Source organism: Kwoniella europaea, chromosome 1 (genome assembly GCF_036810445.1).
Source record: "Kwoniella europaea PYCC6329 chromosome 1, complete sequence".
In the NCBI taxonomy this organism is placed as follows: domain Eukaryota; kingdom Fungi; phylum Basidiomycota; class Tremellomycetes; order Tremellales; family Cryptococcaceae; genus Kwoniella; species Kwoniella europaea.
In genome coordinates this window covers 13,176,263-13,189,270 of record NC_089487.1, presented here as the reverse complement: position 1 = coordinate 13,189,270, position 13,008 = coordinate 13,176,263, and the positions used below count along the sequence as shown (strand labels likewise).

General features: G+C 44.4%; 3 protein-coding genes across 3 annotated transcripts; 1 reads left to right on the top strand and 2 right to left on the bottom strand.

The window, feature by feature from the left end:
* Positions 1–28: 28 nt before the first annotated feature.
* On the bottom strand, positions 29–3,636 carry V865_005024 (uncharacterized protein; the record flags this gene model as incomplete). The annotated part of the gene is made up of 5 exons (XM_066228797.1): positions 29–1,722; positions 1,786–2,118; positions 2,179–2,803; positions 2,864–2,968; positions 3,037–3,636. 5 exons carry the CDS (start codon positions 3,634–3,636, stop codon positions 29–31), a joined length of 3,357 nt encoding a protein of 1,118 aa, XP_066084894.1.
* Positions 3,637–6,561: 2,925 nt separating this feature from the next.
* On the bottom strand, positions 6,562–9,198 carry V865_005023 (uncharacterized protein; the record flags this gene model as incomplete). Its single annotated transcript, XM_066228796.1, has 1 exon — positions 6,562–9,198. One exon carries the CDS (start codon positions 9,196–9,198, stop codon positions 6,562–6,564), a length of 2,637 nt encoding a protein of 878 aa, XP_066084893.1.
* Positions 9,199–9,637: 439 nt separating this feature from the next.
* Positions 9,638–12,485, top strand: V865_005022 (uncharacterized protein; the record flags this gene model as incomplete). Its single annotated transcript, XM_066228795.1, has 8 exons — positions 9,638–10,032; positions 10,116–10,232; positions 10,310–10,504; positions 10,568–10,824; positions 10,887–11,320; positions 11,379–11,470; positions 11,524–11,576; positions 11,629–12,485. The coding sequence occupies 8 exons, from the start codon at positions 9,638–9,640 to the stop codon at positions 12,483–12,485; spliced, it is 2,400 nt and encodes a 799-aa protein (XP_066084892.1).
* Between the last annotated feature and the right edge of the window lie 523 nt (positions 12,486–13,008).

Genomic DNA, 13,008 nt, shown 5'->3' with positions numbered 1-13,008 from the left:
TACAAAATCATACTGTATATTGTACCCATCAGATGATTCTCCTAGAATCACTAGACACCTCACCTTCTCTATCTCTATCACTCCGCATCTCAACTTGTCTTTTCATCTTCTCCTGTAGCTCTTGTAAGATCCCTGCTAACGCTGTCGTCCCTCTATTGTTTTCTTCCACTCCATTCAGTTGAACTTTATTGACTGATTGGACTTTGGGCTGTTCGTTGATCATATAGTTTTGTATAGAAGAAGTTGTAGTGGAAGGTGAGGTGATAGACATTAATCTTTCTTCGTTATCCTCTTGATCGTGTGAATCTTCATTCTCAGATTGAAGGTAATCTATCGAGTCGTGTTTAACATTCTGATTCCCATTCCAGTACCCGTTCTCACTGATTACGTGTTTAGGTGGTAAACTGGGTGGTCGATCTTCAAAAGAGTTGGTACTTGTGAGAGGATGGAAAGGATGCGTCTTGGGTAAGACCATACCTTCACTCAGGGTTGGTGCTCTAGACATGGGTCTCGGGTAAATCATCTTATTGGTAGGATATCGACCATCTTCATCTTTCAAATCTTCATTTGCTAGAGCTCGTCCGATAGATTGAGGATTGACCATCGTCCATTCCGGTTCATCCCTTGGATCCTCTTGAGAAGGTGTACCATTACCGTTATAATAATCGTTTTGTTGAGTTCTAGCAGTTGGAACTTGACTTGCTCCAAACGAATTTTCAGTCCTTTGACTTCCATTCCTATTCAGTGCGGCACCATGCTTCTGACCTCTAGTAGGGAAGATCGATTTTACACCTTCTATCGCACCGTAAAACTTATCTACCCAGAATGTCTGTCCTGGCTCTAGGTAAGAAGTACCCCTCTTTCTTGAAAAATCAGGTTGTTGATCGTTGTAATAGGTTGAATTGTATTTCTCTGAATTGACTCCTTTCTCCACCAGTCTCTCTTCATTATCATCACGTTCATGACCAGCAGTAGAAGTGGAAGATACTTTCCTTCCTGCTAATTTCAACAATGCTTGACCTGGAGCAGCCAATGATGAAATGGTCGATCCGAAGGTCCCCTTTCTAGGGACGAATGGTCGAAGAGTATTTTCCTTGTGATCATCTGGATATTCGAAGAAACTCTTTTCACCGTTGGTGGAATTAGGCTGGATGCTCGTTGGGATGTTGGCGGTGGTAGGTGTAGGAGTGGTACCTCTGAATTGTTTTTCCGCGTAAGTATCGTAAATCGGATGTGTATCTTTCAACCATGGTATCCACTTGCTGCCGCCGGTTGGAGGACTGTCGTGGTTATTAGGTGGGGTAGATTTTCCTCTGATTGAATAGTATTTATCTCTTCCACCCGAATCCCAAATTACTACTATCACCCCTACTACAAATAGGAATCCCCACATTCCAATCATTATACCATAGAAAGTTCGTTCGGCTTTCAAAGCATTCTCAAAATGTTTGATCAAATCCCCTACGATACCTTCATCTTCTTCTCCGTCGGATGACGATCCCGAACCAACAGCAGCAGATGCGATAGGTGTGGCAATCTCGTTCATCGATTCGTTGGAGAGCATCAGGATATTGGATGGTAAAGTGGGCAATTCGATATGAGCATGTTCGGATATCCACGTTAAACCTTTTTCTAAATTGTCGATCTTAGCTCCGAGGATACAGTACATGAAGTTGTTGATAGGATTGTATAGAATTGTACCGCCAAAAGTATCGTTTAAAACTATAAGAACGAGAAACCATTGTAAGCTACGGCTATCCAGAATCTGTATTTAGTCCAGCTTACCTTGTTCAATACCATCGTAAAACTCTACCAACGTGGTATTTAAAGTGACAGCAGTGGTGTTCAACCAAGATCCGAACAGCTCATCGTCTATCTTCCGTTGATATTCGGCAATAGCAGCGTTATATTGATCGGCATATTCCTGACTTGACTGCATGGCCGCAGCGTTCAGCTTGGTGGTGAGGGAATTGGTCGAAGCTGCTACAGTTGAATTTGCATTTTCCCGTGCGTGTGCTTTGAGTGCGTCAAGCGCGACAAGCTGGAACTGGATAGACAAGAAGCCGAGGAGTGAGATGAAAAGGAGAGCTAGACATGTTGGCTGACCAAGGTAGGATACTATCCGATGTGTTATCAGTATGGTATCTTGTTGACATATTAGGCAAATTTGCAACTTACAAAACCACCTCAAATTCGTTCGTGTCCTGCTAGATTTCGTCACCCTGCCTAAAAGCCCACTTGAATACTTCTCCAACACTGGATTCTCCACGATCGCAACCACCCTCCAAGCATCTACCGTATTTTCCCTCCTCCATTCATCCTCAACAGCTTCTACAGCATTCTTCATCATACGCCATTTTCTCCATTCCCAAATTGCTAGAGCAGCCCAAATGGCAAATAACAAGAGGAACATTAAACCTATAGCTACGGTAGACAGCTTGTGCAGCGCTTGAGCAGTATCGTCAATAAGCGAAGTATCGAGATCTGTACATAGATCATTCTGAAGATCATTGGCAGTGTTTGCTGAAAGTTGTGGAAGGGATGGAACGGGTGACATCGACGAATTGAAATTCGCCGCCATCTCGATACGAGTCTCGTTGATCTCTTGTTTCAAAGCTTCGAACGGTGTGTTGAGCAGATCGCTCATCTTGTCTTTTAGCTCGATCATCGTTGGCAATGATCCATTAAGTTTGATCAGACTGTCTTCGAATCCTGTCGGGATGGTAACATTGGCAAGGAAGTCGAGAGAAGGAACGGAGAATTCTGGTACTGAAAGATTGACGTTGACAAGTGAAGTGACCGACTATAATTTGGATGATTGTCAGCGTTGTGCATGTGAATATGGATAAGATTGCTTACTTACGTTGATACCGCTTACAGCAGATTGTATGATGTTATTCGCACTAGAGATATCCTCTTGGATTTCCTCTCGAATTTTGTTAAGAGCCGAAGTAATCCCGTCAGTGATCTGTACAAGTGTTGTCAACTCAATGTCCTCTCTATCTGATCGAAGGCGTATTATCGATGTGAACTCACGGTATCTACAGCCGCAATGAGGATTTCCAAAGTTCCGCTAACAGCCAGCTCTATCGTACACAATAACAAACTTCTATACGTATCCACGATAAATTCCACCACCACCTCAATGATGATCACAGCGTCCATCAACATACTTCCAATAGCCAATATACTAGCTTGAGTAGCTCTGACCACTTCTTCGTTCGTCTGCATCGCTAAATACCTAGGCATCGTCTGAATTGAAGCTGCACCTTTAGCTAGTCCACTGCAGGCGCTGAGCATCGATTGTTTGAGAGATGCCGCTAATGAGGCTGTTGATGATCGGTTTTGAAGCATGTGAGCGATAGTGAGGATGATAGGGAGCAGGCAGGGCGAGAAGAATGTGAGTAATATTCGAGGCGATAAGGACAGATACGGTCGAAGACGAGTCGAAGATTCACCAGAGTTGGATGGAACTTGAGGAGAGTATGGTGTATGTGGTGTCGGTGGTAAGGTAGAGGAGGAATGATAGTGAGCGAAGGGTGGTCGAAGATGGGGTGTGAGGGGGATTACATGGTCCGGATTTGGATTAAGATTGCGTTGGGGTGGTTGGAGAAGATCTGGATTGGGTGATGCCATTGTAAGGGGTCTCTTGGAGTCCAGAAAGATATAGGAGGGAGACGGGAAGGTGGGTATGTGAGAGTGCGTAGCTAGGTGCTGAATGCGGTGTTATTGCTCAACCAGTGAGTAACGGTTTATCAAAATGTAATAGCTTTATATGGGAAAATGGAGGAGAAAGAGGGAGACGAAGAATCATCATTGGCAAGGATATACATATGTACAGACGACCTGTATCAGTAATGTTCATTCTCGACTGGCCAGTACGCATCGTGATCCCACCTCCTCCATACCGAAAGAAGAATAAACATTTCTTGCTGAAGTACCAGCTTAGTGCGATCGTGACGAGGGTGATCTTCTTGTATCATGTTGATGTTTCGGAGTATCAGCGTATTGTCCCTGGTGTTATATAAGAATGCGGTATTTTGCAGGTATGATGCATTGTCAATATGAGTTTGAAGATGATCAAGGAGTAGGAGTGGAATGTAATGTAATGTTAGAAGAACAAAAAAAGTCAATTCGAATTGATCGTCCAACTTGTGGACTTGTTATTCAACGTGAAACGTAAGCTACTTTCAGGCACCAACCCATGGTTCGATGGTATGACGAACGACTCGTAAAGTGGAGGTTACCAAATAAATAAATCTCTTGGCTCTTGCCTTCCTTCCCTCGTTGCATCGCCTTCATTACTTCTTTTCTCTCGTGTCCTGACCCTGCATGACTTTGATACTAGATAAGGGAAGGAGACAAGAGACTGTAAAAATAAGTGAGGGTGAAGAAGGATTTGATCGCGCGTCTCCCGCTTTGCAGCGGAAGACAAGTGTTTAAAACTCCATAGTTTTGGCAATTGATGATTATGCTACGCGAACGAGTGCGTCCATCCATAGTGGGGTTTATATACCCACGTTCAGTATTACTTTGCAACACACAACAACCCATCTTACCATTTAACTGTCAATGTTGTTCAGATCTGTATATGAGGACCATGTGTCGCCCGATACTGCAACGTTGTGCAAGGTATGTTGAAAAGTATCGAAAGGAATCCAAAATCAAGCCTTATAAAGTGTGGGTGGGGAACAACACATGCCACAAAGTTTAACTTGATTTAGGGAACAGTATCCGTGCTTATCAGCAGAACGCATGTACTAAATGTAGCAAGATGGAAGAACTCCGTTCTCCGAAACACCCTCATACAATCATTGGTTCTCGATGTGACCACCTGCGAATACTTAACAGACAAAAGCTGTACCATCTCGTCGAGAAGTGGCGACCCCAATGTAGGAGGAAGATATCAATTGCAAGAGCTGACCAAAACACTAAAAAAAGGTCTGATCGCGGCCCCCTAGGTTGGGCCTTTCCATCATTCAACGTTGCAAGCGTTGTGGAAAGCTAATTAGGTGCGGATTGAGAGATGTTTGATTTGTTTCGAGTCTGGTGACCGCCGAGACTCGAACCTTAGCTACTTGCCCCTTTAACCTGCTACGTGATGAGAAATGGGTAAAGGGTACCGTTAAGTCACGGTGACAATGCTACGCGATCGTCTGTTCGGGAAGTTCGGGGGCTTATCTACCTTGTCGGACGATCCAAAGGAACCCCACCTTCATGAGAATGGTAGAGAGAGTTTGAAGAAGGTTCAAGCGCAAAGAAGCCCTTTATACGCTGCCCTCGGCTTGGACTATAGTGCAATCGGCCTCCTGCCGGATTTTAGTGTGGCAAACATGTCGATAGCATCTGTGGTTCAGCGTTTGAATAGGAAAGCGATACAGTGAAAAGATTGATCGCGCGCCCCCTAGGTTGGGCAGATGCTTTTACAGCTTGGCCGAGCCATATAGATCGTTGTACAGGAAGCCTACTACTACTCTCAAGGAGAGTTTTTCGGCTGATTGTCTACTGACATGCTACAAATGCTTGGTGGCAAATGTACATAGCATGGTAACGTTGGTCTACAAGTTATATCTACTTATACTTTACGTGGTCAGGTGGAAATACCTATTTACGTTCAGTATGATTGAGCTACTATTCTTAAGATGCTCGTAACCGTTGAGCTATGGCGCATGCTACGCGATCAGAGGTATGTTATGGTAAGCTATATAAAGCCTCATCAAATGGATCTGTGCGTGAGAAATGCCAAAGAAGTGGCTGTGGTCCGAGCGTTGGATGTGAATGTGTTACAACAAGCAGTTGTGACTAACTCTCAAAAAGTTTGATCGCGTGTTCTCTATTGAGAAACTTCATAGAGCTCCTTATATGCATGTGTATGGTCTCTTCAAGGCGTGTGTCAAAAGCTTGTAAAGTACGATTTACCTATCTACTACTATCTAGTCCGAGAACGTGAGATCTGGTAGAGATTGGAGGAAAGTGAGGTTGTTACCGCTAAGCTACAGCGACTCATTGCTACGCGATCAATTTAAGGTTGAAAATCATGATATATACACTGTCTATATCCCAGCCATCGGCAATGAGTCTTTCTAAACAAGTTTAGCTGGCAAAGCGAAAAATTGATCGCGGCCTTTTGGAATAACAGGATCGAACCTAAGTTCGATCGGTTGCAGGGCAACCCAATTTGTGTAAAGTTGATATTAAAGCCATTTTGGAGATGATAGAGGACTCACTGTATCGTGTTGGAGCTTAAAGTTAGTCAACCGTTGATCTACGGTGACTTCAACGCTACGCGATCTACCACATTCTTGAAATTTGAATTTGGACTTGCATATAAATGGGAAATCATGAGCTGACGTTATGTACGTTATGTATCTCAATGATGTATGACTGCATTGATGATCCGGGGTGGGTTTGATTTTGATGTCAAGACAATGAAAAGTCCGAGCTGACGTGAGCTTCTTCGTCGATATGGACTTTTATCATGTTGCAAGAATTTAACGATCAACAGCTAAGTTGACTATCATACATATCTAGCAAGGAGGATCATGAATATCAAGTGTAGCTCTATTGACAACCTGCTCTAGCTATCCCGTTGACTTCCAACTTCCTCTTCATCCAATGATCATTCCCCGCTATGAAATCACTTCTCACCACTTTCCCTCTTTTCCTGACCACTCCTCCATACTCCCATTTGGCATAGATTCCTTCGACTCTACCATTCCAGAAATTCGACTGACGCTGAACCATCCCCTTCAACTGCTCATCGGTTGGAGTTCGATCGAGTTCTTCCATTATGGGTACGAGATGTATATCACATTCGTATAGTATAAGAAGCGATTGTAAACTTTGTCTATCCAAGAAGGTGTCGGTGGATCTATCGTAATGGTCGAAAGCGATGAACCAATCTGGTAAATTCGTATAACGAATAGAATGCGTGGCATACATCCATTCTCCGAATAACACGTATCTCCCTGCAAAGTATTCGTCTCGTCCTAGTAACCTGATTAACTTATCTTGATGTGTCTCTAACCAATAACCGAGTTTCTTGAACTGTTCGTGAGACGTGGGATTAATGTAATGTGATCTGTTCTGGACGATGATCTTACTTCGGTCTGACGATAAGGAAAGACCCATATTGGCTCCGTCGATTTTCTCTGTTATGATCACTTTCTCCAAAATCTGCTCTTCAATTGTATTGACATATTGAACTTGAATGATATCGTCCGACGTGGCAGCACCTAGATCAATCAAATGAGGTGTTCTAGGGAACTTGTGTATCCCAATTTTAGGTGAAAGCCTCTCTACAAGCTCAAGAGAAGCCTCAAACGATCTAATCACACAGATCCCTCTAAAACCTTCCTCCAGAGCTGGTCGATCGAATATCTTTTCCATCTGTTCAATTGCGTTTCGCACTGTTGAGCCAGGTTGTAAAGTCGGATGACTAATTCTCCCTTGTGCTCGAGAGGTACATAACTTTTTATCGTAATCGAACCAGATACACACGGTATTGTCTGCCCAATTGGAAGCTAGTTTTAACCATTTTTTACGATCTTCAGAAGTCGTGTTACATCGATCCAATAATACTTTCTCCTTGGTTGCTAAAGGAGTACGACTGATTTGTGTCTCACAGGCCGTCCTACTTCCATCGTCATCCTGATTGATCCTCTTCCAGCCGTTTTGGTTTCTGGCGATAAGTGCTTGGGAGAACCATGATTTACCTGAGCCCGGTAACCCTACCAATACAAACAAATTCGAATCTTCCTCTATTGTTCCTTCGATAATCAATTTACAAGGTGGTGGCTCAGAAGGTCTTTCGGGAAAGATGCTTTGCCTTTTCCATACGGTCGAACACCACCTCCCCACGAACCCCTCCTGCAGTGGTGTCTCTAAACTACCTGGACGTATCTTGCGAAGGGCTGCGATAGCTTCTTTGGCTGACATCGAGGGATGGTTGCGATCGCCAGTAGGAGGATGAAAACCGTATGTAGCGAGGTAGCAGGCTATGGCTGTTCCTGCCCTTCCCTTTCCGCCTCCACAGTGGATCAAGATTGGCAAATTGGCTTCGTCGTTGAGCAGTTGGATGATAACGTCCATTTGCTCAATGGACGGTGGATAGTAATTCGGTATAGGGATGATTACATTCTTTATGGGCTTGGCTTGGAACCAGTGTGCCGGGAGAGGAGTTTCTTCGGTCAATGTGATGATCGTCTTGATTCCTATTGAAGCTAATGCCGAGATGTCCAGTTCGTTTCGAGGCGTTGACATGACTGAAAGATAGAATGGGACGATCCATCTGAAATATCTTGGTAACCTATAAAATCTTTCTTGAGAAGATGGTAGAGATGGGATGTAAGAACGCTGACGAGGTTCGAGGCATAAAGAGGGTATCAGGTCCAATTCTTTCACAGCAGTTTTAAGTGTTTGTGACCAAGGTCTAAGAAGTAGAGACAATAGTTCATTAGGTATCTGGGCAATTTCATCTTCTAGTAGAGTGACACCCCATTCAGTGAATGTCGAGCATTTTTCTACACCCCTTACGCAATAGTTCGAGATCGTCTCTTCATCGTTCTGACTAGCATTTTCGTATCCTTGCGCATAGCTCAGCATCGCCAATTTGAATTTCTCAGTTCGAAAAGCGGTATCTCCGAGTCTGATGAATCCCTTTGATGATGGTTTGTCCGACTCATGCTCAATAAGCAAAAGCTTTTCACTGTAAGATTGTGCAGCCGAATGATCGTGTAAGAGCTGTAAAGTATATATGAGATGATCCAGAAATTCGGCTGAGTCTTTTTTGGGGGATGTGTTCTGTATGATATCGCCTACGTCCAACTGTACTTCTCCCTTTTCTTCTAAAGATGACGGGTCGGTCAGTTGGATGTAGAAGTGTCGGGCTGGTAGACTGTACTTTTGACGTATCTTTTGACCTTCAACCCATATTATCAGGAGGTAATAGACACTTCCGTCCTTGATTATACCTGCTGAATAGAGGCGATTGCAGTGAGGTGTGATTCCGCCGAGGCTTCCTCTAGCTTCTATGGATAGCCCGGAGAGCTCCTTTTTGTGAATTATTGTTATATCGAAATTATTCTCCCCAGTAAACGGTACATCCAAGGGTATGTTGATTTTCGATATGAGGCGGTTGATTCCTCTTCCTATCAATACGACTTTCCCGTCTATTTCACTAATCCGGTGTTCCGCCATGCTGTGAATGAATTGGTCGGGTCTAGATTGGTGATATCAGTTCTCAGTCCTTGTTTTTATCATCCCATGTTCATTACGTCTATATTCTCTGTACTAATCTTATACTCATCGGCTCAAAAACGACTGAACAGCCTCTGAGACAATCCAATTCGACCACGGATCCGAACTTGGTTGAAAATGGGTGGCAAATGCGGAGACCCCGGTGTCACATTCCAGGTACGATGAGCCAAGCACGCACCGCTGTGCGGGTGTATGTAGTGTATGCAGCCTCGAGGTAACAACGACTCGACAATCTATATCAATCAATCGATCAATCCATTTTCTTTGCTTTTCCTTCTTCCTTCCTTCTCCCACTGCCCACTATAAATAGCAGTGGAAGAGCACTACCAACTCATCCAACTTTCCATCGTCAGCCAAAGGGAGATAACTCATAGTCAACATGACTACTCCTATCGCAACCTCCCTCGAGGAAATGCAACTCAACGCTACTACCCCTTCCTCCAAACCTAAAACCAAGAAAGATTGGACTCTTCCCCCCAGCTTTTTTTCCCTCCTCGCCACTCCTCCTGAAAGAACCATCGATTCTCTCGTTCCCCTCAAACCTCCTACTTCCACTCCCCCCTCTACTTCTACTTCGAACTCTGCCTCAACTCCTTCAGCACCTTTCATAAATGCTATGAGAAAGGCTCCTGACACTCTCACCGAGAAGGGTTCTCAGGCCTACTCCTCGACTGGATCGGCTCTTGTGGATCTCCTCAACGACTTCGCCCCTGGCATCGGGGTCGAACCCCTTTATGAGCTTCTCGGAAAGGCTTGGAAGGAAGATTCGGAAGCGTAAGTGTCAACTGCATACTTGTATCAGCTTCTTTATCAGTATCTCTGCTACGGATTGAAAAGCTGATATTGTCATGTTGCAGCACACTCAAATTGATTTTCCAAGGAAGATCCATCCACGAGGGCAAGGGGTGGAAAGAAGGCTTTTACAGAGCATGCGCATGGCTTTGGGAGTATCATCCTAGAACATTCTTAGAGAAGTAAGTACTTATTATCAATGTAATATCCTCAAAAATCTCGGCTGGCTATGCTGAGCTGACGTGACCCCTCTTTTCAGCTTGCACATCATCGTGGATCCCACATGTAGACGACCCAGAGATCCTAAGAGGGATGAAGAAAGACGAAAACGTCGAGAAGAGCGTGCCTCGGCCCTCAACGACGGTGTCTTAGACTTAGATGAAGATGGGAATGTAGAGTTGGATGTCCCGGAAGATTACGAATACCCGTTTAGACCTCACGGTACTTTTAAGGAGTAAGTCGTGGATCTTGGTCTCATCTGTTTGCCGCGAACATTGCTGACCTTCCTCTTCTTCAGTCTCACCGACCTACTTATTCTCCATATCAGTGGTCAACTTAGCGTCAAATATAAGGAGAAAATCACTGCTCTCGATGAAGGTATCGCACCAGCATGGCAAGCTTCGACCTTTAAGGCTTCTCGATTGGCTCTGAAGGCTGATCCCAACTCTAAGAGAAATAGAAATGGGTTCAAAGCTATTCTCAAAGCAGCCAAGAAGAAACAGAATGAAAAGGATCATGATGCCTTTGAGCTTAGTCTCTGGAGAGCACCAAGCTGTAAGTCGCTTTGACAGTGTGATATAATGATATATACTAAATAGCCCGATTCTCTACTGTAGCCGCCGAAAAGCACAAGATCCTTCATCAACGAGCTGAGAAAGCTTTGTCCCACGATAAGAAGTACCAGGCACTCTACATCGCGGTTCTGCATATCTTTGTCAAATACCTCAAAGAAGATCTTCGTTCCTTAGCCAAACACGAAGACTTCCTTAGACTCCCCTTGACCCATCGCGATCGATTGGGATTCAAGAATAATACCTCGCCCCACCTGTTCGCGCTGACTTATGCGGCTAAATGGGTGCCTTCACCAGGTAAAAGTGGTGATAGACATACTCTCTTCGCTACTGCTTTGGCACATATGCTTTGTCCTGGCGATGGGGTCGAATGGTCGAGGGAGAAACTTCAAAAGAAAGTGCTCACTCCCCTTAGGAAAGCTTTGGCTGTTCCAGAAGTGGAAATGTCAAATCGATCTTGGAACATCGATTATCCCAAGGTGTGTATCATCTATCTCCAGCTCATAATGCTATTGCTCATACGTCACACTCTTGCAGGTGCCGTCGAGATCCATGGCTCGTAATGCGAACGCGTTCGCTGAGCATGATCCTCAAGGTTTCGACAAATATTTGCATAGAGTGTCGAAAGGGTAAGTCCGTTCTTGTTTGTGAACGAAACGTGGGCTGACTGAATTGGGTGTAGACGTACTACGATCTCTGGTGCCTCCTTGATGCCGCATGAGCTTCTTTATGATGGTAAGTGGACCCGATGTACCGAACGGCCGGAGCTGACGTCTTCTGGTCACAGCTACCCGAGGTGATAATGCGATTACCAGAAGATTAGCCGATCTCCAATGGAAAACGATGGTGCAGTCGATCCGAACCTCCTCCTCCAATCGTTTGAACAATTGTATTGCCATCGCCGATGTCTCGGGATCCATGGGCTCCTTCTTTTACGGCCAGAAGAAAGATCCTTCGCCTATTCTCCCTTGCATTGCTTTGACCTTGCTTCTGAGTGAACTCGCCGTGGCTCCTTGGAACGGGGCATTTTTCACTTTCTCAGCCGAACCTAAATTCGAGACTGTCGAAGTCTCTCTCCCTCTTTCCGAACGAGCGAAAACCCTTTCTCACGCTCATTGGGAAATGTCAACAAACTTCTACAAGGTATTCGATCTTATCCTTGCTACCGCCAAAACTCAAAAGCTCAAACCGGATGATATGGTGAAGAAGGTATTCGTCTTTTCCGATATGCAATTCGATGCCGCTGCTGGAAAACAATACGGTGAGACCGAGCATGATGTGATCAAGAGAAAATTCGAGGAAGCTGGATATCCTCTTCCAGAGTTGGTCTACTGGAATCTCGCTCCAAGATATGATGGTGCTCCGAAACCTATCCCCAGCGATGTACCTGGTGTATCGCTCTTTTCCGGATTCTCTGGTGCCCTCATGAAATATTTCTTAGGCCAAGCTAATTTGGATGAAGATGCGACGATGGACGTGGAAGAGGAAGAAGATGAGGATGACGAAGATATGGTGGTGGTTGCTGAACCTACCAAGAAAGGAGAAGAAGAGAAGAAAACGGAGAAGAAGAAGGACTCACCTTTGGATACTGTCAGAAAGGTGATTGCTGCTGAGTCGTTCAAGGATCTCAAAGTGATTGATTAGATAGGTTGAATTGGCGGAAGAAAAGGGGTGAAAGAGAATTAAGTCATATAACTCGACGTCGAAGTTGTGTGTAGATTATATCGATATTTGTTGTGTATCCAGCCCATCACTAAATTGTATCTTATATCCCACCCCTATATCTGTTGTATATGACGAAAGATATTATTGCAATGAAACGAAATGAACAATACTATGGCCACGAATACACTGGTGGGATCGGCCGTAAAGCGATTCATTCAAGCGAAAAGAGCAGTCGCGTGAGATTCGAGATTTTCCCTGTTACCCCGCATCCTGTTTGAGTGACTGTGCCTGTGTTTTGTATGGGATGAGCATTCCCCCCCGCATTTTATCTGAATGGGATTCGACCACTTTGGAGGTTTGACCTGAAAGGGTCTTCAGAGTGTGTTGTTGATCTTGTATCATTGTTGACATCTCAGCATTGAGCATGGGTATCCTCTTTCTTACATCTAACATCTTACATCTTACATCTTGACTCGGATCAGTATATAGTCTACAAGCATCA